This window comes from Mustela nivalis (genome assembly GCF_964662115.1).
Source record: "Mustela nivalis genome assembly, chromosome: 1".
In the NCBI taxonomy this organism is placed as follows: Eukaryota; Metazoa; Chordata; class Mammalia; order Carnivora; family Mustelidae; genus Mustela; species Mustela nivalis.
In genome coordinates, this window is record NC_139020.1 from 199,324,696 (window position 1) to 199,344,812 (window position 20,117).

A 20,117-nucleotide genomic window follows, 5' to 3' on the forward strand; every position below is an offset into this window, starting at 1 on the left:
TCCAGCCCCCCCTTGGTACTGGTTACAGCAGAAGTCACAAAAATGGTCTCAAGCCCAAGGCCTCTTGGTACCAATCTGAGAGTGTAAGGGGTTGGGGAGTGGGGGGGCTCCTGAACATGCCATCCCAGTTACTGTTCTCCAGCGAGGGAAGCTGAAGTTCAGAAAGCTAAACCAGCTCGCTCCCACGCGCAGCCAGGGCACGGCAGGCACAGGACGTGAATGCCAGCCGGTGCCTCCAGAGCGAGCACGTCTTCTACAGGGACACCGCCACTCACACGCTCCTCCCACATCCCAGGGACCCTCTTCTTTTTCTGGGCCTCCGCCTCACAGCCACCCAACTGTCCCACAGGCCCAAGGAGTCAGAGGTGGCACAGTAGTCCAAAGTTGCCTTTAATAGGAGATACAAAAGTAGAAAAAGCAGCTGAGGCTGAATAAGAGGAGATGGAATGGGGAGGATGAGGGCAGGGCCACTCCTCCCGGCTAAGTCCCCCATGTCCTGGTCCCTGTCCTGGAGGAAGGTAGGACAAGGGGAGGTGAGTGGTGGCCGGGTCTTCTCTGTTCCCTCCTACCCGAGCAGGCTGAAGCCACCAATGCCAGGAAGCTCAAGGAAGGAAAAGCATATGTGGAGTAGGGGGGAAGCACCAAAGCAGGTTCCCTGAGAGGCCAGGCTGTGGTGACATCGCTCACACCACAGAGCAGCCCTCAGCTGGGGAGCTCAGAAGCCGGACCACATCTTCACGGCCCAGGGCGGCCAGGGCGTCCTCCAGCACCCTGAGGGTGGCCCCGCTGCCTTCTTTGACGGCCCAGTCCCTCAGTAGGGTGTGGGCTGGCACCTGGCCCTGGGCCATGATCTCCACAGCATCCGCGTGGTAGCCCAGGCGGCTGGCCAGGCCCTGCCAGCCCTTGTCAGGTTCGCCGGACACTTCCAGGAGCCGTTCCACTTCCTCTTGCTGCTGCCGAGAGAGATGAAGGTAGAGCCGGCAGCCAAGTTCAGGATGTGGCCCTGGGGTGGGAGACAAGAGGGTCAGATGGGATGGGCGGTATGGCTGAGAGGGTCTGAAAGTCTGTAGATTGGGGAAGGAGGCTCACCCTGGCTCCCGGGCAGCTGGGGATTGTCCAGGAAGACAACGCTGTCCCCATGCCTCTGGTCCCTGTCGAGGGCCCCCAGCTCTGCAGTCCGAGCTTTGGCCAGCTGCTGTCTTTGTTTATGTGAGCGCCAGCTGTAGGGAGCAGGGGGGACCCGCCAACCTGTTCCAGCCTTCACTGAGACAGAGAGGGAGCTGGCTGGGAGTCCAGATGGGGAGGGGTGCGCCATAGGGCAGTGCCCGCAGTACCTACCACTTGAAGGCCACGTAGGCGAGCAGACCAAGGACCACCGTGGCCAGGAGGGCACAGTAGACAGGGATAATGCTGCCTGAGGCCCCTGGAGGCTCAGGGGGGAATGGGGAGGAGGTATTGGGGGCCAGAGCTCCCCCTACCCATACCTCTTCCCTGTCCCTGTCCTGCACCCTCCGGGTCTTATCTGTAGAGAAAAGGACAAATAGGATCAAGAGCACGAAAACAAGGCCAGGGCCCCAAGTAGCGGTCACTTAGACTTTGCTGCCAGAAAGGTTTGAACCAAGTGTCCCCACTTCACAGAATCAAAAATTCACACCACAGCATCAAGATTGGCTCATTATCCCACCCTCGTCTCCAACAGCCTCCTCCTCTCTGCTCACCACTGTTAGACACCTAGCCCTTCCCGGGGTGTGGGGGGGGGGGGTGTTCTCCTCTCTGGTGTCTAGACGTCTGCTCTTGCTCTTCTCCAACTGGCAGGTATTGCCTACTCTGGGAAGGCTTCCTTGATCTCTCCCAGTCTCTCCCTTTTCTGGCTCCTGCTGTGCCTCCTCTGTCTATGGCAGCATCACAGTGTGTCCTGTGTCTCCCACCATGTTTAGACCGTGAGAGCAAATTGATACATGCTGGTCCCCATAGGGGCTTCTGCACAGGAGACCTTGTAAAGTTTTGCAAAATAAAGCTGAGCTAGAAGGCAAAAGAATGCTGCTGCTTGCTTCTGCCTGGAAGCCAGTTATCTCCATGATCCAGCGCAGGCAGGGCTTACGGTACAGAGACTCTAAAGCTTGTGACCGGACTTGTGTGGGACTTAGCCACCTACCCAGTGCCCCAAATCTGGATCAAAAGACACTTACCCACATGGAGCATGCCCTCCCTGTGGCTGGAGTTGTGAAGCATGGCTCTGCCAGCCAGCAGGGCTCCCAGGGACTGCATCTCCTGGAGAAGGGGTTGGAGTGTCATGCCAACACTCAGGCAAGGGAGCTGGGAGATGTCTTCTCTGAGTCCAAAATCCGCTACGTGTAGTGAGATGGGGAAAATTCTTCAGGCCAGATGCTGGGAGTCCCTTGGTGTTGGTGTCATCTGTCTCCATCTCCTCGCTCACTCCATCCTGATTGACTCCAGGGCTGGTTACCCACCCCACCTCTCCAACCTCCCCATTCACCAATCTGGACCAGTTCCCTCCTGTGTGAGATGGGGTGGGGTAGACAGAGCTAGTCCCCACAGGCCAAAGCTGGAGGAGCCAGGGTGCAGCTCAGGATGGAGGAGAGCAGCTTGGAAACCTTAGCAAACCCCTGGTCTGAGTCCAGGGATGGTGCGGGAAGACCACAGAGACTCCCATCCCCACCTCAACCAGAGCCAGGCTGGAGACTTGCTGGCAGGGTGGGGTGGGGGGCTCCCCCAGACTTCACAGCATGAGCCAGCAGAACCCAAGTCTCCAAGGCAGGGCTTCCTGTGACTACGGCCCCGCTCCTGCCTCCAGGGTCAGATCCGGCCCTCACCTCCAGCCCGGAAACTGGACAGAAGGGTTCCTTGGTGGCCCAGAGGCCCCCTGGTCCCTTCTCACCTGGGAATTCAGATGGCCTGGAAGCAAGAAACCTAAAGGACAGGACTACTTAGTCCCAGGACCCACCTGGACCTACAGGGCTGATCCTGCTGGAATCTGCTTCCTAAGGCTTGGATAAGAGAAGCCCCATCTAAGCTGAGAATGGATCTTGCCCAGAAAGGCACCAAAAAGAAACCTGGGGGCAGGCCCTTTAACTCCCCAACATCCACCACCACATCCGGCCTGGTCTCCAAACTCACTTCCCTGCCCAGTCAGCAAGTGGGTTTGGGACAGAGACTGCAGTGGTCCTTGTCACGAGTTAGGGTTATACATTTGTATCACTTACCCCGTAAGGGGCCCCTTCCTGGATCCTGGATGGCAGGTGGGCCTGTGACCAGCGCGCCTAGCCACGCCAGGCCTCCGTCTGCCCGACCCACCCTGAGCTGCGGGGCTGAAGCCCCCACCCCCACTCCAGCCTACATACACACACACTCCTCTCCGGGCTACAAAATCCGTCCACGCGTGCCAACACGGACGCCCGCACCACGACGGCCTACACTCGCAGGATCGCGGGCCTCGAGGTGGGGGGACAGAAAAGCAGCCCCCACCTCTCGGTCGGGGGTAAGATCCCGGGCTCTGTTCCCAACCCCCTCCTGACCTGCGGCAGCCGCCCCTCGTGTCTCCCAGGATCCACTCAGGCTGGCGAGACCCGCGCCTCTGCGCCGCCAGGCTCCAGTGGGCCAGCCGGGAAGGCTGCGTGCCGTCCCTGGGGAGGCCAGCTCCGGCGAGGCGCGGAGCTTTGGGCGGGGCGGGCGGTCCCGGGAGCCAGCCCGAGCGCCCACGGAGGAGGGGCCTAGGCCGGAGCGCGGGGGCGCGCAGGGGGGCGGGGCGGGGGGCGCGGCCGTCCACGGTCCCACCCCGCGCAGGGGCGCGCACACGTGCGGAGGTGTCGCGGGGGAGCGCTGGGACCAAGAGAACGAGCCGCTGGGGAGGATCCGCGGGTGGGGTCCCCGGGGACAGGGGCGGGGCGGCTGGGGAAACTGAGGCCACGCGGAGGGGATGAGTCGCCCGGGAGGGCTTCTGGGCCGAGGAAGGCGAGCCCGGGCCGGGGGCCTGGGCAGGCGGAGACGCCGCACGCACGCATACTCGGAGGCGAAGCAGCTACAAAAGTAGGCCAGGTTTATTGCCGAGCGCGGGAGCGCGGGGGGCCGCTTTTAGAGATTAAGGCCACAGCCCGGCCCCTGCTCCACGGGGACGCGGGGTTTGGGAGCCTGGGCTCCCTCCCCACACTGTGCAAAAAAGTGCTGTGCGGCCGCAGAGGCCAGTGCCACACTCCTGGCGGCCCCTCTGCCGGCGAGGGGCGGGACTTCCTGGAGTGAATCGCCCACCAATCCCTGAGTTGGGCGGGGGTGGGGTCCCGCCCACCCCCGGAGCCGGGCGGAGGGCCGCGGCGTGGTCTCCTCCTCCGGATTCCCGCCGACTCCTGGGCGGGGCCTCCACGGGCGGAGGCTGCTGGGGGCGGAGCCTGCGCGGTGGGGCGGGGCGGCTGTCAGCGCGCCTCTCCTGGGTTGTACTCTGTCTCCCCCGAGGACACCTGTGAGATGCGCCTGGAGGACCGCCACAGCTTCCGCGCGAACTGGCTGCTGCGCGCCTGGGGGTGGGGTGGGAGGATGTAGGATTGGGGAGAGGTGGGCCGGGACCGTTGCTTCCCACCCCGATCGAGGCCCGCCCTGCCCTTATCCTCACCTCAGAGGGCTGCCCAGCGCCCACCACAATAAGCTTGCCATCCTCAAGGCCCACGAGCACGTGGCTGCACTCCTTGGTCACAGCCACGCTGCGGATAGGCACCTTCATGAGTAGGGGAGGAGCAGCCGGGAGCAGCCTGCAGGGAGGGAGGGAGGGATCTGAGCTCTCAGCTGCAAGGAGCTTTGTGTCTTCTTTCTCCCGAATTCCCCAACCCCTAGCCCCCATACCCTCTGCATTTGAGGGTCGGCTTAGCTGAAACTCTAAGACATAAAGGGACCTCCCACAGGTGTGTGGCTAAGGGAGGCCCAGGGCAAGATCAACCCACTGGAGGACAAGGGACAGGCCCCGAAGGGGCCCATAAAGGCCATGGGTAGGCCCACTGTGGTAGGGGTGGGGAGATGGAGGGGGGCCTGGGAGGCTAGCACCTTCTAGTATCCTCTGCCAATGACTACCACCCTGCAGGTCCATGAATTCCAACAAAGCGGAACTCACTTGTTCAGGTGAAGGATGTGCAGGGCGCACTGGGCTGTGCCCAGCAGAACAAAGTCCTCTGTCACTGCCAGGGCTGTGGGCTGCTCGACCAGGGGCAATGAAGCCCGTAACTTCCCATTCACGGAGTACAGGTGCAAGGAGTAGGTGACCTGGAAAAAGCAAGATGTGTCCGCAAGGACAAAATCCCAACTACCCTGTTCTTGGCCGAGCACCCCTTTTCCATACCTGAGCCCCTACACGCTCCCACGCTGAGCTCTGTACCACAATCTGGCCCTCAGACCCCAGCACCAGATGGGACACAGGTCCAGGCAACATGGCCCCTGGGGGCCGCAGCGCTGCCACAAACTGGCCACGACGTACGGTGTGGATGATCACAATTCCATCCTGCAGGAAGACAGGGTGCGGAGCATAGGTCTCTAATCTCTGAAGGCACTGCCTAACAAACTCAGCCTCCCCTGGGCGCAGGCACACACACACACCTCAGATCCAGAAACAGCCATGTCGAGTTCGGTACTGATGGCCACACAGCTCACAGCAGCCTCGTGCCCGTAGAGGACCTGCACGGGCTTTGATGCCAGTCCCACCGAGAAACCACCCTGTGGGGAGCCAGGGCCAGCTCAGGACTGGGGATACCTCACTGCCCTGGCCCGAGAAGGCTGAGGCTCCGGAAAGTGACGGCCTTGTGCAGAGCCAGAGCGCTGGAGGGTTGTGGAGCCCCAGCCTTGCTCACGGTGGCAGAGAGAAGGGCAGGACTGCCAATCAGCTGAGGGGTGGATGGGGGCTGCAGGTGCGGGCTACGGGAGGGTCCCTGGGGCTGCCCACCAGCCCACCTCCTGCAGGAGCCGCCACACCATGCATGTGGTGTCCCGGGAGCCTGAGATGAGGTAGATGCCACAGGTGTCCAGTGCGAGGCAGGTCACTACATCTGCATGGGGAGGGGAGGGGGCAAGCGGAACGCAGCAGTCACCCCCTCCCTGGCCGACCAGCCTGCCCTGCATCCCTCTCCCGCCCCCCCAGCTCCGGGGCTGTGCGTACCCAGGTGGCAGTGGAGCTGTTTCAGCAGCTTGCCCCTCGGTAGTGCGGTCACTCGCAGGCTGCCGTCCCAGTGGCCACCACTGAACAGCAGCTTTCCATCGGGGGCCACTGCCAGAGCTTGCCCATCCACACCACGGTCTGGCACCCACGGACCGCTCAGCAGTCGTTGCATCCTGACCCAGTAAAGGGGGGGCGGGGGGAGAGGGGGAACAGGGCAGGTGAGACCAGGCTGACGTAGAAGACCCGGGCCCTCAGAGACCTCGGCTGGTCCCTGACCGGGTGGGGCACCAGCTCGGGGGTATGGGGCATTGAGAGCCCACCCTTGCCCACTTCCCTCTGTCCTACTTGGAATTGCCTATGGTGGCGTCTTTGCTGAAGCTGAAGTAGTTGTTTATGTTCCGGTCATAGGGCAGCCAGCTGTGGATGCCCAGCAGCCCACTGGCGCTCACGGTCACCTGAGGGCCAGAGGGGGCAGAGGTGGGGTGGTGGAGGGCAGAGTCGGAGCAGGAGTGGAGCTGAGCTGGGGGCTGCGCGGTGCACTTACCAACAGGTCTGAGGAGCCCTGGATGGTGAAGGAGTGGGACTGCCGGTGGGGGACTAGGGCCAGCACCAGGGGCACGCCATCACTGATGACCTGCAGGAGCAGAGCACAGAGCTGGCTCTGCCTCCGTGCTCGGCCGGAAACCCCACTCTCCTGCCTGCCACCGGGGGCACCATTCTTTCCTCTCCTCTCATCCCCGGTGCTCATAGACTAGGGGGTCACAGAGGCAGAGGTCCCCCTGCGTGCGACACAGTCGGGAGAGCTCACTGGGCCTTCAGGAAGGCATCTCCAAAGGTGAGGGAGTGACAAGCTGGGACGGACAGGACAGCAGCTCTCTCAGTCTTGACCTTGGTCCTACCAGCCTCTGACTTCACATCCCCCAGCCTGCTGGCAGGAGGGGAGGGGAAACTAAAAAGGTCAGGACTGGGTGGGGGGGGCTTCTCATGGAGGGATTCCATCTCCGAGGACTGTGAGGGAAATGATTCATGGCCAGACGGCCTTCCTTCTGGTCTCCCTAAGGTTTTCAGAGATGGTGAGGGGCTCAACAACTTGTCCCGGCCTCGGCAAAGAAGGCGCCCCCATCCCTGCTCCCCTATCCCTCTCCCGTTACCTCTTTTTCAAAGATGTCTAACATCAGTGACCTTGATTTAGGTTTTCCATCTACCCCCAAGAGGCTGGTAAGGGACAGTGGTGGTAAACCCATTGCACAGAGCGGGATGATAAAGCTCTGCCTCCCCTCACCTCCGCAAAGAAGGCCTTGAGCTGGTCCAGGTGCTGGAAGATGCTAGGTGAGTTAGTGTCCAGACGTGCAAGGCGCTGGGCTGCTTCCTCGGCGGAGAGCCGAGCAGGATGTGGCTCCTATGGACGAGTGACTGGTCAGCACCGCGGCATGGGCATCCCTAACCACGATCCTTTGAGCTGGCCTCACCTTCAGCAGCTGACAAGGAGTCTGCCCAAAATTACTGATGATGCCCTCCAGAGCCTTCCGTTCCCGCTCATCCACCACGTGGTCCAGGTCCACGGCCCCTGGGTAAGGCAGGCAGAGCGGTCAGGACCTGCTCTGTGCTCTCCGCACTCAGCCCCCCGCAGCTGTGCCCTGGCCCCCGCAGGAGTCCGGGGTGCCACCCACCCTCGTAGGTGCAGTAATAGAAGACGTTGAGGGCCTCCTCCGCGGCCGGTCCCCGCTGCTTGTAGCCAAAGATGAGGTCGATCCACTCATGCAGGTGGGCAGACACGTACTCGGACTCCTGGAGGCGGGGAGGCACCCATTAGTCCATGGACGGCTGATACCCCACTCCCCCTGGCGCCCCTCAACCCTGGCTGTCCGCCTGTCCCCTGTCCGTGTTCATCTCCTCACCAGGGCCTGGCGGTGCTGCTGGATGAAGTCCTCGGGGGAGCTGGCCCACGGCGGCAGCACCACGTCACCCACCTTCTCGTTGGTCAGCTGGAGGCAGCCCAGGTCAAAGCCTGGCCCGGAGGACGGGGTCAGCGGTCTCACTGTGCCCTCTCCACCCACTTCCCAGGCCAGGCCTGGCCTGTGCGCTCCGCCCCTGGGGCCTCCCCGCGCCCCCTGCCAGCTCCTACCGTTCTGGTTCTCCAGGAAGTCGGGGAAGTAGAAGAACTCCGGGATGAGCTCCTTCACATCGGCAGGGCTCTCCAGGCGGGCCTGCCAGGCTGCCGCCACTGAGTGGAACTGCCGGTCGGAGCAGTCAAAGCTGGGGGAGGGGCACAGGCCAGAGTGAGGTGGGGATAACTGGGACAAGGAGGGAGAGCTGTAGCTGGGGGCAGGAAGGGAGCCGAGGGGCCCCGGACGCCCAGAGGACCTGCCTCTTTCCCTCCTCCGCGGCAATCCACCCTCACCCCTGTCATCTGCCCGGCAGCCCCTGGGCCTCACCGGCCACTCTGCAGCTGGACGTGCAGGGAGGTGAAGGGTTCCACACGGATGAGGTAGTGCATCACGCCTGCGGCGTTGGAATAGTGGGTGCCGTAGTGGAACTTGTCGATGGTGCCTGCCGGGTCCTCGAAGCTCTCGTACCTGCAGCCACAGTCGGGGTGGGGGGGCGGGGAGTCAGCAGAAGCCCTGCCCTCGCCCATCCCAGCCCCCAAGCCCAGCCTTGCCCACTCGCTCACTTCTCCCTCACGAGCTGGGCATGCTTGGGGTTCACCACACCGATGGGCTTGGACAGGTCCCGGAAGACGGCTGGGTTGCTGAGGTCCAAAGTTGGAGACACGTAGTCCTGCAGGACCCAGGGGAACTGGCCACCCACCCAGGGAAGGAGCTGTGTGAGGGTCCTGATGGCCTCCCTGCCCAGTCTGCCCAGCCCTCACTCTCAGGAAGATGGGCAGAGCCCACGGGCAGCGGGGGGAGGGGCGCATTACCACTTGGAGGGACCACAGGGAAGCAGGCCAGAACAGGTTTCTCTTCAGGGGGCAGGGGGGTAAGGCTTGAGGAGGAGGTGGATAGGGCTCAGGGAGGGGGTGGGTAGGGGCAGGGAACAGAGGCAGGTGTCAGGCAGCACCCACCCCCTACCCGGGCCTGGCTCAGAGCTGGCCCACCACCAGCGCCCACACTGGGCTGAACCAGGGCCAGCAGAGCAAAGGGGCAGGAGTGGAGGTAAGGAGTGGACCCTTACCACAGGATACTGGGACAGGTCATTGTAGGTTCGCCCTGCAATGGTGTTGAGTTGCATCAAGTACTCGAAGTTGGAGATCTCACGCTGGACCCATTTCTGGGGGGCAGGGGCAGGCCAGAGGTGAGTCCACTGGGCTGTCCATCCCTCCTGTCAACCACAGGGCCTTGGCCTTGCCCCCCCCCCAACTCGAGGCCTCTCACCTGGATGAGGCCTGAGGCACGCAGCATCTCTTGTGGGGAGCGGCTGCTTAGGTAGCCTTGGCTCGGGGGTCGGAGGCGCAGGAGCAACGAGTATACCTGGTTCCGTACCTGGGTGTGGAGCGGGATGGGTCAGGGCTGGGGCCCGGGGGCCTGGCAAGGGAAGGAGGCTATGGTCCCACCCACCTTGCAGGGGAAGTTGAGGAAGTAGTTCGCCTGATCAATGAAGAAGAGCTCAAGTGCTGAGCGGCGCAGGTTGAAACGCCGCAGGTGGACCTCACGCAGCTGGGCGAGCGGGCGCCGGAAGTCGTGGCCAATGCCTATGTCAACGGACACCAGGGGCAGCAGTCACTCACCCTGGCCCCAACAGACCCCATCCACCCCCTGCCATCCTTCTCAGCAGCCCTAGGAGGACGCACCCTCCTCTGTTTCCACACGCTCAGTGCTGCCATCATAGAAGTACACGTGCTGGGTAGTGATCTCCAGCAACCCTGGGATCACGGCCACCACTGTGACCAGCTGGCACTCCGCGGAAAGCACCAGCTTCTCATGCTGCTCGTCCAGTTCCGCCGCCTGCATCCTGGGGGCCGGCACTCACTTCAGGCTCCAGGCTCCGGGACCCCCTTCCAGATAAGCCCAAGGACCACACTCTCCTAGCGCCATCAAGTCACGGGGTACAGACTCTTGTGCTTCCCACAGGAAAGGGAGGAACCGTCCAAGGTGCAGTGCCCACCAACCCTGGTCCCCACCCCAAACCTGGGCTTCTATCCCTGGCTTCCCCTGTTCAGCACCTGCCCACTCCCTTGGGCCCCCACACAGGGTGGGTCTGTGTTTCTCAGCCCTGCCCTGGGGTGCCTCATCACTAGCTGCCCATTCAGCTAGACAGCTCTCCCCAACTGCCCACCTGACTCTGGACAGTTCCTGCAGGGTGTTCACCGCCATAACCGAAGACGAAGTAGCTCAGGAATCAGTCCCATGGGAGGTACGCGCACAGCGGGGTAGATCCCTGCCCCCCGGCTCCCCGGTTCTGCTCCCAGCCACACTCACGCTTTTTCCAGCGCAGCCAGCTCATCTTCGCCCAGCTGGTCTTCCTGCAGCTCCTCGGGGAGGGCACTGACTTTGGCCTCCTTGGTCACCGCTAGAGGCAGCGAGGCCTCCTCCGTCGGGGTCAGGGGGGCCTCACCTGCAGAGGGCCCAGGGGTGCTCAGCCAGAGCTGGGCAGGGCTGGGCCTAAGAGCTTGGGCAGATATTGCTCTGGACACACTTTCTCACCCAGGTTGTCGCGCAGAGCACTCGCTTCCAGATGAGGGTTGAAGTGATGGTTGGGCACTAGCTTCAGACGCATGCGCGAGTATGTCTCGGCACTGGACAGCTTCCAGCGTGGAACAGGTGGGTCCCTGAGGATATGTCCGGGATGATGGTCATGGGTGGGCATGTGCATCCGCCAAAGTCCCCATTCCTCGCCGGTCTCATCCCAAACACAGCCTGGTGGCCCAGGACCCTCCAGCCCTCCCAAGCCCCTCTACCACCAGGCTCCGCCCTAGCCCCGCCCACCTCAGGGCCCAGGCCCCGCAGGGGCTGGAGAGCTGCCGCCACAGGGCCCCCCAGTGCAGCAGAGCGGTGGAGTGTTGCGTGGACTGCTGCTTCAGTGCCGCTGCATAGCGCAGTCCTTCCAGGCGTCCCCGCCTCTGCGCAGGTTCCAGCACCAGGTCCTGCGGGGTGAGGGCAGGGTGGAGGAATGGGTCAGTCCTGCAGCAGGCTTCTCCTCCCACCAGACGTCCTCTGGGCACAGGAGTAGAGCAGCTCCCCACCCTGGCCCCAGTCTGCACACCTGGAAAGCCCGCCGGCTGTGTGCCCGCTCCCGCTGGCGCCGCTGTCCACTACTCATGAGCATGTCATAGCAGGCGTTCCAGAAGCCCGACATGAGGTCGTGGCTCTTCGCGTAAGTGTCCATTTCGAACTGCGACATGGTGGGCTGCACCTGGAGGACCGGGCAGGGACAGGAGATCAGCACTCCACGCAGCTCCCCCCACTATTTCTCCTCCCGCACCCCCTCCTCCAGGCACCTGCTTGTCGATGAAGTGGCGCCATTCAGGTGTGGCACAGAAGACCTGGAAGTCCTCGAAGAAGGTGGGGCTGCCGTTGGTTGGCGGCAAGGAAGGCAGTCCCCACTGGAGGCCCAGCAGCCCGTAGGCCCGATCCAGCAGCGTGCGCACCAGGGGCACCAGCCATGAGCAGCGTTCAGTTGCTGCGGCCGCTGCCCCTGGGGGCTCCGTGTCCTCAGTGGTCGTTTTTGACGGGAAAGTGTTCAGCGCCCGTGCCAGTGCCGCCTCCAGCTTGGAGAGCACATAGCAGGCCTCCTCCCGCCGCATGGGCACCGCCGCGGTCTGCAGCAGCCAGTGCAGCTTCACATAGGCCTGGGCATGCAGCTGGGGGGCAGAAAGGGGTGTGGGTGGCCCCAGCCACTCCCCAGGCTCCCCACACCTGCCGCTGCCGCACCCCAACCGGCACTGGGCTCACCTGCGGGTCCTCCAGCAGGATGTAGCCAAGCACTAGGCGCAGGCCAATCTGGGCCATCTCTCGGAGATCCGCCATGCCGTTGGCCAGGTGCGGCCAGGCCCCCAGGCGGTCCAGCAGACTGCACACGCCCTCGAAGAGCTGCAGCCGGGCGTATTCCAGGCCGCCATCCACAGAGCGGGCCAGCAGCCCGTGGGGAAGGAGGAAGGTAAGGTTTAGGCTGGGCGCCAGGTGGGGTTTGCCGACACAGACCACATTCTGAAGCACCCGCACGCTCGTCCCCCTCCCGGACCAGACACCCACGGGCTCACGTATGGCTCCCAGGCCTCTGAGCTAGCGCACCTTCTCACTCCACAGCTCCTGGTTCCCGTGGCCCTCCGCACACAGGAAGTCCTGCAGCAGGCGTAGCAGCCAGAGCGCCTGCTGGGTGAGGCTGGCCAGGACCCCCACGGGGGCCTCCTTGATGTCGGTCAGGGCTGACTCCAGCATCATCTCCAGAAGGCTGGGGATGGATGACGGACTTGGGCGTCTGTCTGACTGCCTTCTTCACCCGCGGGCTTCCCGGAGGCCCCTCACCCTCCCGACTGGCCTCCTCACCTGCGCTTGATGCAGTCGGGCGGCCGCACGAGCGTGGCTGAGGCCCCCAGCTGGGTGAGCACTGAGAAGACCTGGCCACGCTCCCGCCACGCGGCCTCGTCGCTGCCTTCCACGCCACGCCACGTCACCGAGAACAGCACATTGGTGAGCAGGTTGCACAGTTCCTCCTCAGAGGTTTGCTGGGGGAACAGGTTGGGGGTGTGGGCCGGGGAGGAAGGGAACTGCTGACTCTCCCGCTAGCCTTGCTGAGCACCCCTTGCCGACCACTCCCTGGTGTCCCTACCAGGAGGGACAGCCTTCAGCCAACAGACAGGCTGGGGCCTGGAAGAATGGTGGAGGGGCCTTAGCCGCTGCCTGAATCCCAGGGAGGACCCTGGGGTCTCAGGGATTCCTCAAGGGAGAAAGGTATGGTTCACAAAATTACCCCATAGTTCTCACTGGCCCCCAGAACTGTCCTGGAATCCTCTAGAAGAATGCCACAGTATAAGCAGAAACCCATCCCCAAATCCGGAAACACAAGGCAGATCCCTTAGAGCGATGCTGCTCATGGGCTCTGTGAAGTCTCTGCCCTGCAGGCTCTCTTGGGGACTCCCCAAAGCCTGGCTGGTGCCCCCACTCGGGCTTGGCATCATTTGTCCTGTTCTGGGACCCCAACCTGGAACACAGCTGCAGATGAGAGCTCCCGAGGGGGCAGCAGCAGGGCCGACCAGCGGCTATAGCCCTGATGTCCGATAGGCCCTCACCTTTGGAAAGGTTATACCACCTGCCTGGGGTCCCAGAGGGGTCCCTCAGAGCCCGGCAGTGGCAGAGCGGGCCCGCCTCACCTGAGGGTTGCTGGTGTTTGAGGTATCATCCCCACTGATGGTGGGCTCCGGGAGGCTGCCGTCCTCTAGTACGTTGGAGAGACTGGAGCTGTGGCGGCCGTGGGCCACAGGGAAGGGCCGGGGCCCATCCAGAGGGGAAGGGGTGCCAGGCTGGCTGGCGGGAGTAAGAGTGCCGCTGCCGCTGCCGCCACCGCCGGTGTTGCACGACCCCACGCTGGCCCGTTCCAGGCCCAGGTCAAAGGGTGTACAAAACGGGGAGAGAGCGTGGTAGAAGGCGTCAGGGTCAGGGCTGGGGGTCTCCGAGGGGAGGAAAACGTCCGAAGTCTCAGGCGACTCAGTGGGTGGCTGGCATAGGGCTGGGTCTGGGGAGGTGGGTGGCTCTGGGGAGAAGGGCAGGGGACTGCCAGCTGTGGCCGCCTCCAGGACGTATAGCCGGGTCAGCACGTCCTGCCAGCCAGCCTGTCGGGCCAGCAGTCGCACTATGTCTGGCTGTCCGTAGATGAGGTGGAAGAGCTGCCGGGCCAGGGCACAGCCAGTAAGGGACGCGGCCAGCGCTCTGCCCCTGGACTCCCACCCCAGGGCCTTTGCAAGGGAGCCCCCTCACAGGCAGGTAAAGCAAAGCCCCCATGGTAGAAGCCCCATCCTCCTCAAGCTGTCTCCCCCCATACTCACCTGGCGACAAATGTCCAGGCGGACGCTGAGGTCAGCCTGGAGGGACAGCTGTACCACAGCCAACAGATCTGAGAGATTCAGGCAATCTGGAAGGATGGCCAGAGAGGCCCTGAGGGACTGAGCACAGGTGGGGGACCTCGCTTCCCCGCTGGCCCAGCCTCAGCCCCTGTGCCCATGCCCTTCCTCTATCTATCTGCCCTGTTTCCTGGTCCCGTATCGCCCTTCCACCTGACCTGCCTCCTGGCCCTACCCAGGTGGTACCTGCTCCCAGGAATAGCCTGTAGAGGCCCTGGCAGAGCTGGGGGGAAGCAGCCCCCTCCGGCAGGCAGGCGACGAGTCCCTGCAGACCGTACTCTCGTAGCCGGAGGCGCTGGCGGCTCCGCTCAGGTAAGCGCTCGTTCTGCTGCAGTTTTCGCAGGATCTGGGGGTGGGGGGGTGACATAGAGGGTTGTCCTCATGGGGAAGGAGTGACTGGAGCAGGGGAAGTCACCACGCAGGTCTGTGGCTCCAAGGGACCTATTCTACCTCCCTGGTAGGTGGGGCCATGGCAAAGGGAACACGAGGGGCAGGCCGGGTGTACCTTGCAGACCCGGTCAGGCACCAGGGGCCGTGACCTCGGCCGGACCAGCAGAGCCAACAGCACCTCAAGGTTCCCTGGCTCCACGAGGAAGATGGCCAGAGACTCCTGTGCCGGCGAGCCCTGCAGCAGCGCCAGGAACAGGTCCAGGGCTCCCACCACCTGGGGATCCAAAGTCTCCTTGTGGGCGGGCCACTCCCCTCGACACGGTCCACAGCCCACCCCGCACCCAAGCCCTCCCTCAAGCCTCCAGCCTACCTGACCATCATCAGTGGAGGCCACCAGAAAGCTAAGCACCACCTGCATGTCCTCCACTGCTGAGCTCCGAACCAGGAACTCCCGCACCAGGCCCAGGAGCGAAGTCTGCACTGTGCGCACGTCGTCGGCCACTAGGGGGAGCTCCCGCGGCGGGCTGGGCCGGTACCAGCAGGCGCAGCCACCGAGGGCCAGGAGAACGCAGGGGAACCGAGGGGAGAGAGCAGGCAGGTGAGCTGGGGGGACCGAACCCCATCCCCAAGACCAGAGGCTGCTGTGTCAGGCCCACAGCTTGTCCGCCCCCACCGGCCTCACCTGTAATGGGTGCGCAACGCGTCCAAGATGAACTGGACCCCGTACTTCTTCCGTAGCTTCTGTCTGTGCTCCCGGACGATGCTGGACATGTACTGGATGTGGCCTGGATGGGCGTCATCGGAGGACTCAGGCTCCACCCCTCCTGAGCTGGGCCCCTTCTGCTGTCCCTTCAGGACAGGGCCGTGTCCCTGCCACATCCCCCAGGGTCGAGCTGTTCCCTCAGATGGCCCAAGGCGGGGTTCTAACTTCTTGGAACCTCTACCCCCACCTGCGCCCGCTGGCATCCCCCCACCCAAGTCCCCACACGCACCGAGGCGCACGGCAAAGTCACTGGGGCTCCAGAGGTGGAAGTGGAAGAGCACGTGCTGGTAGAGCAGGTAGAGGAGGGGCCCGCCGCCCTCTGCAGCCACCTGCTCCATCAGCAGCTGCGCAGACATGAGCACGTTCATGTCCATGGCCCAGCTGGGGACCTGGAGTGGAAGGAGGCAGTGTGAGGCGGCAGGCCCGGGATGGGTGCCCCTGAGCGCCCCCCAGCATCCACCCTGCCCCGCACAGGCAGACGGAAGGAGCATCCTGCCTGTTCCAAGCCTTTTCGTGGCTCCCCACTGCCTCCGAGGGTCAAGCTCCCCAGCCTACTGGGTGAGTCCCTTGCCCCAGTGGGGTGCTGGTACTTCTTTGGCCAAACCCTGCCAAGCTTGGCAAGGCCCTGCTCAGATGCCAGCCCCTCCACCAGGAGGCTCTCCCCGACAACATCAGGTTCTCCTTAGCCCCCCAACACTGTGCTGTCCCCTCCACCAGATAGGGCCAGCCACGCCCCCGTCCCCCGTCACCTGCCCCACCTTGCGCAGGAGGGCTCCAATGATGGCCGGCCCCTGGCACTGCACCAGGCTCTCCTGGTTCCCCGCATGGCCCTGCAGGAAATTCCGCAGCATCAACAGGAAGGCGGCCACGGCGTTCCTCTCCATGCGCACCTCTACCGGCCACCAGGAGGGGGACAGAGGTATGTCAAGGGTCTGCCAGCAGCATAGGCCATAGGCACTCCAGCCTCCTTATCACGCCAAGAGTCCCTCACCGCCCTAACCCAGGCGCCAGGGCCACTTTACCTGAGGACTTGCCCAGTGGGAGAAGCAGGCCCTGGGTATTGTGGGCGGAGGTCAGCTCAGGCCCCACGAGGTCATGTGTCTCAGCTGGACCTGCCTCGGCCTCCTGGGGCTGGGAGGCCACTCGCTCCAGCAGGGGCAGCAGGGCAGCCATGCCTCCCACACAAGTCACCACATCCTAGGGGAAGGGCTGGCTGTGGGAAGGCAGCTCCCAGCCACTTCCCGCCCCACTCCACCCCAGATGACCTTCCAGTCTGGGAAGCTGGGTCCAGGGGACTCTGGTTCTCTTGAGCGGACCTCCCCTACCGACCTTGCAGGGCACAGTGTGGCTCCCCAGCCCACCCTGCACACACGCGTGACCGTGCTAGTGCCCCCGGCACCCTTGGCCTGTGCACGGATGCACACGCACCTTCACATCCCAGGTCTCCACCCTGTGGCCCGTCAGGCGGCCATCCAGCCCATGGCCAGGGGACAGGTCCAGGCAGATGTTGTTCCTACAGGCCTGGGGGCGGGGCGTGGGCGGGGAGGCAGGGTCAGTTAGAAGTGGAGGTGGCACAGGAGTTGGGGGGCAGGGGAATATAGCAGGGCTGAGCCAACTGCCCCCCACCCAATACCTGAGGTGAGTAATGGAGGAGCAGCTTGGTGCTAAGCTCGTGCAGCTCACCCTCGGGCTTGAAGGGCGCCATCTCCTTGGGCCCTGGGGGGTGGCCAGGGGGCTTCAGACCTGGCTGGGTGTCTCACCCCACGCCATCCAGAGCCTGCTATATGTCAGAGGACATACACCCCCAGGAACGCCTTCTCCCTCCTGGACCCCTAGTTTCCAGCCTGGACCCTGAAGGAACCCCCACCCCACAGGTAGGAGCTGGGCCAGGGGCAGGGCACGGGGATGGGGTGGGGTGGGGGGTGGTGCTGCATACCTAAGGTGAACAGGGCCCGCAGGGCCGATGCGGGCAGGGCTTCATGGAAGATGGCCACGGCCCCCAGCTCACCCTCCAGGGACGTAGGGCTGCCCCACCGGGTGTCCTGTGTGCCTGCAAGGGTGGAGCTGATGCTGCCCTCCTGCAAGGGGGTCACCAGCCCGGACCCCCAGCCAAGCCCTGCAGTGGCCGGGACCGACTGTGAGCGTGAGAGGGAGGGGTGAGGGGGCGCCAGGGCCGTGGGGACTGGTGGCGTAGGCAGCCCCGTGGTGGTGGTCGTCGTGCGGTGCCCAGCGGAGCCAATACAGCAGGAGGAGAAAGGCTGCGGGGCCGGGGTTGGGCAAGTGGTCAGATCACAGCGAAGCCCAGGGTTCCGCCTGCATCCAGTTCCTCACAAGGACCCCTGTGGCCACGCGGACCCCAGGGGCCGGAGTCCGAGGCCCCACCGCATCCAAGATGCCCCGGCTACCCCAGGCCTCCCCAAACCCTGCCTGGCACACCTCACTGAGGGAGGGGCAGCGAAGGGCTGCCGTCTGGACCAGCTGGCCATCTTTGTAGACATGGACCAGGTTCTGGCTGAAGGGCCGGCGCCCAGGCACATGGACAATGGCCACGCAGTGCTAGAACAGAAGCCTCGGCATCAGGCTGGTGCTTGGGGTCTCCTCCACCCCCCACCCAGGCCATCCGAGCAGATGAGGGAGAGGCTCACCCAGGCGGAGTCAGCAAAGGACACTTCAGGCAAGCTCATGGTCAAGTACTCCTTCCGGGTGCACACGGCCACCACCAGCGTCCCAGCCGCTGTGAAGAAGGCCTCGAACCCTGAGCCGCTGCTGGTGAAGAAGCTGGGGACAGGCGGTGCCAGTTAAACCTGCGGCTTTCCTGCTCGGCCCTACGGCACCGCACCCCGCTCCCTGGCTATCACCCACCTATAGAGCTGCTTTCGCTGGAGTGGCCGGGAGGGGGCTGGGGCAGGGGCTGCAGCTGCGGGGTGCAGACAGATCCAGGCATGGAAGGTGAAGCCAGGTCCCGGCCAGCGCTGCACGGGGGGCACCATAATCCCCGCCATGCTGGGCGTGAGATCAAAGTAGTGCAGGGCTCTCGCGGGGCCCTGGCGCCGGGCCATGCCTGACAATGCACGGATGATGGCCCCCGCGTGTCTGGCCTTCCCAGCCTCTGTCCCGCTGGGCTCCGAGTCCAGCGCTGGTGGCGGGCGCAGCAGACGGCGCAGCTCCAAGGGCCTCAGGGACACTCGGCCCAAGGCTTGCAGCAACGCCAGAAGCTGCTCTTGGCAGTGGGCCCCCAAGGCGACCCCGGCGGCGAGGGTCTCCAGCAGGTGGCCCACCAGACCGGCCTGCACACACGTGCCCCGGCTGGCAGGGCAGCTGTCACAGAGCCAGCGGAGGTGCTGCGCGAGGAAGAGCCGCAGCTCCGCCGTGGGCAGGGCGGGCAGCCACTGCATCAGCAGAAGCACGGGCTGCTCATTGACAATCGGTGGCGGCGGACATCCACTGTGGTCACCTTCCACAGCCTGGGGGTAGAGAGCACGGGATGGTTCCTGGGGCAGCTGGTAGGTGACGGGAAGGGCTGCCCTGCTGGCCACGGGACCTCCATGGCTCAGGGTGTCGGCCTCCAGTGCTGGAGGGCAACGCGTGCCACCCTGTCCTGCTCATGCAGGTCGCAGCTCGGGGGAGATGGAGGCGCGTGGGCACGTGGCACTATTTACACCAGGCTTCTGGCACCGTTAACCCCCTGAGCCCTGGCTTTGGGTCCGGGGTGGCCTCAACCCCAACGGCCTGTTCCGGGATGATCTGGAGTGGGGGGGTGGGGGTGTCTCGCTCCCCTGCACTGGATCTTCATCCCAGGGACACGGACACCTTGGTCGGGCCACGGGTCCCACTACATAACACCCATGGCCAACAGAGCCCCCAAGGTGGAGGGCTCACCCTCCACGGGAAGCCTGACTCGGTGCTGACCACCCCTGGGACCCCAAACCCACGCCTTGGACCTCACCATGTTGAGGAGCTCCTGCAGCAGCCTGCGGGTAGGGGGGCCATGGCTCTGCAGAACCTCGAGCAGGTGCGGGTAGCCGATGCGCTCCTTAAACACCTCCTGGGCAGGAGGAAGAGAGCACATAGGTGGGCCCCCAGGGCAAACCCAAAGCCCATGGAAATCCCAGAAGAAGGAGCATCTTTCAGGGATCCCCCACCTGGCTCTGCCTCCGGGTCGCAGTGCTGGCGAGGGCAAGAGCTCACGGATGGCTGCGGGGGTAAGGGTCCCCTTGGAAGGCTGTAGATGGTGGTCAACCCCCAAGTATCCTCCCCAGTCCAGCCCCGACCCCAGAGATCCAGCTGCCAGCTCTGACCTGCACCCCACAGGGCAAAACGCCTGCCCCCTCAGCTCCGTTGCTCTAACAGCCATCAGCCAGAGCTGTTCGGGGGACATGCGGTCAGTTTAACCCCCCACTCCACACCCCTCTGGTAGCCAGACTGCAATGTCCTCACCTTGGCTGAGGGGGAGCCGCTCATAATGGAGGTCAGCACTCGGACCACGTGTACTACGATGGCGTCTGTGTCCTGGTCCAGAACCTTGGGGTGGGGTGGGGTAGGGTGGGGAGTCAGCAGCAGGGGTACCAATGTGTCACAGCTGGCAGCCCCCTGCTCCTGGTGTAGGGCCAGGAGCAGGTGCCCCAAGGCATGTTGCTGAGCTGGCTGGAAGCCTTGGGAGTGGGGTACCGGGCCTTCTACTCCTTGCCCGTGCTACTGTGACCCTCACCCTGACCCCAGGGACCTCTCTGAGTAGCTTGGCCAGACCCCCTTTGACA

At 64.1% G+C, this 20,117-nt stretch overlaps 2 protein-coding genes across 6 annotated transcripts in view; both read right to left on the reverse strand.

The window, feature by feature from the left end:
• Nucleotides 1-373: 373 nt before the first annotated feature.
• On the reverse strand, nucleotides 374-3,913 carry LOC309850812 (death domain-containing membrane protein NRADD-like). 2 transcript variants are annotated; one of them, XM_082705280.1, is made up of 5 exons: nucleotides 3,537-3,913; nucleotides 2,190-2,348; nucleotides 1,339-1,522; nucleotides 1,090-1,220; nucleotides 374-1,003 (listed from the first exon to the last, which is right to left on the reverse strand). In XM_082705280.1, the coding sequence occupies exons 2-5, from the start codon at nucleotides 2,293-2,295 to the stop codon at nucleotides 684-686; spliced, it is 741 nt and encodes a 246-aa protein (XP_082561406.1). In that variant the 5' UTR covers nucleotides 2,296-2,348; nucleotides 3,537-3,913; the 3' UTR covers nucleotides 374-683. The 2 variants fall into 2 exon arrangements, with proteins under 2 accessions (XP_082561406.1, XP_082561407.1); XM_082705281.1 differs by having other exon boundaries at nucleotides 2,190-2,271; nucleotides 3,537-3,729.
• A 127-nt stretch (nucleotides 3,914-4,040) lies between these two features.
• The window catches only part of NBEAL2 (neurobeachin like 2), a 29,017-nt gene continuing 12,940 nt past the window's right edge, over nucleotides 4,041-20,117 (reverse strand). For all 4 annotated transcript variants that reach the window (XM_082705244.1, XM_082705245.1, XM_082705243.1 and 1 more), the window contains 45 exons: nucleotides 19,798-19,881; nucleotides 19,307-19,405; nucleotides 18,223-18,824; nucleotides 18,006-18,138; nucleotides 17,797-17,916; nucleotides 17,297-17,618; nucleotides 16,994-17,076; nucleotides 16,789-16,881; nucleotides 16,383-16,557; nucleotides 16,119-16,252; nucleotides 15,590-15,749; nucleotides 15,280-15,382; nucleotides 14,968-15,121; nucleotides 14,713-14,871; nucleotides 14,394-14,553; nucleotides 14,133-14,218; nucleotides 13,461-13,973; nucleotides 12,637-12,815; nucleotides 12,382-12,541; nucleotides 12,043-12,180; nucleotides 11,589-11,951; nucleotides 11,354-11,503; nucleotides 11,077-11,234; nucleotides 10,795-10,919; nucleotides 10,570-10,705; nucleotides 9,942-10,102; nucleotides 9,709-9,842; nucleotides 9,526-9,633; nucleotides 9,326-9,421; nucleotides 8,823-8,947; nucleotides 8,587-8,727; nucleotides 8,277-8,407; nucleotides 8,050-8,159; nucleotides 7,822-7,939; nucleotides 7,621-7,718; nucleotides 7,434-7,550; nucleotides 6,696-6,785; nucleotides 6,497-6,606; nucleotides 6,152-6,324; nucleotides 5,947-6,041; nucleotides 5,596-5,712; nucleotides 5,342-5,500; nucleotides 5,117-5,265; nucleotides 4,625-4,760; nucleotides 4,041-4,529 (listed from right to left, as the gene is read on the reverse strand). In XM_082705244.1, coding sequence (XP_082561370.1) covers nucleotides 4,428-4,529; nucleotides 4,625-4,760; nucleotides 5,117-5,265; nucleotides 5,342-5,500; nucleotides 5,596-5,712; nucleotides 5,947-6,041; nucleotides 6,152-6,324; nucleotides 6,497-6,606; nucleotides 6,696-6,785; nucleotides 7,434-7,550; nucleotides 7,621-7,718; nucleotides 7,822-7,939; nucleotides 8,050-8,159; nucleotides 8,277-8,407; nucleotides 8,587-8,727; nucleotides 8,823-8,947; nucleotides 9,326-9,421; nucleotides 9,526-9,633; nucleotides 9,709-9,842; nucleotides 9,942-10,102; nucleotides 10,570-10,705; nucleotides 10,795-10,919; nucleotides 11,077-11,234; nucleotides 11,354-11,503; nucleotides 11,589-11,951; nucleotides 12,043-12,180; nucleotides 12,382-12,541; nucleotides 12,637-12,815; nucleotides 13,461-13,973; nucleotides 14,133-14,218; nucleotides 14,394-14,553; nucleotides 14,713-14,871; nucleotides 14,968-15,121; nucleotides 15,280-15,382; nucleotides 15,590-15,749; nucleotides 16,119-16,252; nucleotides 16,383-16,557; nucleotides 16,789-16,881; nucleotides 16,994-17,076; nucleotides 17,297-17,618; nucleotides 17,797-17,916; nucleotides 18,006-18,138; nucleotides 18,223-18,824; nucleotides 19,307-19,405; nucleotides 19,798-19,881 — 7,059 coding nt within the window. In that variant the 3' untranslated portion in view covers nucleotides 4,041-4,427. The remainder of the gene's footprint in view (nucleotides 4,530-4,624; nucleotides 4,761-5,116; nucleotides 5,266-5,341; nucleotides 5,501-5,595; nucleotides 5,713-5,946; nucleotides 6,042-6,151; nucleotides 6,325-6,496; nucleotides 6,607-6,695; nucleotides 6,786-7,433; nucleotides 7,551-7,620; nucleotides 7,719-7,821; nucleotides 7,940-8,049; nucleotides 8,160-8,276; nucleotides 8,408-8,586; nucleotides 8,728-8,822; nucleotides 8,948-9,325; nucleotides 9,422-9,525; nucleotides 9,634-9,708; nucleotides 9,843-9,941; nucleotides 10,103-10,569; nucleotides 10,706-10,794; nucleotides 10,920-11,076; nucleotides 11,235-11,353; nucleotides 11,504-11,588; nucleotides 11,952-12,042; nucleotides 12,181-12,381; nucleotides 12,542-12,636; nucleotides 12,816-13,460; nucleotides 13,974-14,132; nucleotides 14,219-14,393; nucleotides 14,554-14,712; nucleotides 14,872-14,967; nucleotides 15,122-15,279; nucleotides 15,383-15,589; nucleotides 15,750-16,118; nucleotides 16,253-16,382; nucleotides 16,558-16,788; nucleotides 16,882-16,993; nucleotides 17,077-17,296; nucleotides 17,619-17,796; nucleotides 17,917-18,005; nucleotides 18,139-18,222; nucleotides 18,825-19,306; nucleotides 19,406-19,797; nucleotides 19,882-20,117) is intronic.

Coding starts and splice junctions, on each gene's coding strand:
- LOC309850812 (XM_082705280.1), bottom strand. CDS start 2,295: ATGACACTCCAACCCCTTCTCCAGGAGATGCAGTCCCTGGGAGCCCTG. Junction 1,221..1,338: donor GCCTACGTGGCCTTCAAGTG/GTAGGTACTGCG, acceptor TGCTCCCTACAG/CTGGCGCTCACATAAACAAA. Junction 1,004..1,089: donor CCAGCTGCCCGGGAGCCAGG/GTGAGCCTCCTT, acceptor CTCCCACCCCAG/GGCCACATCCTGAACTTGGC.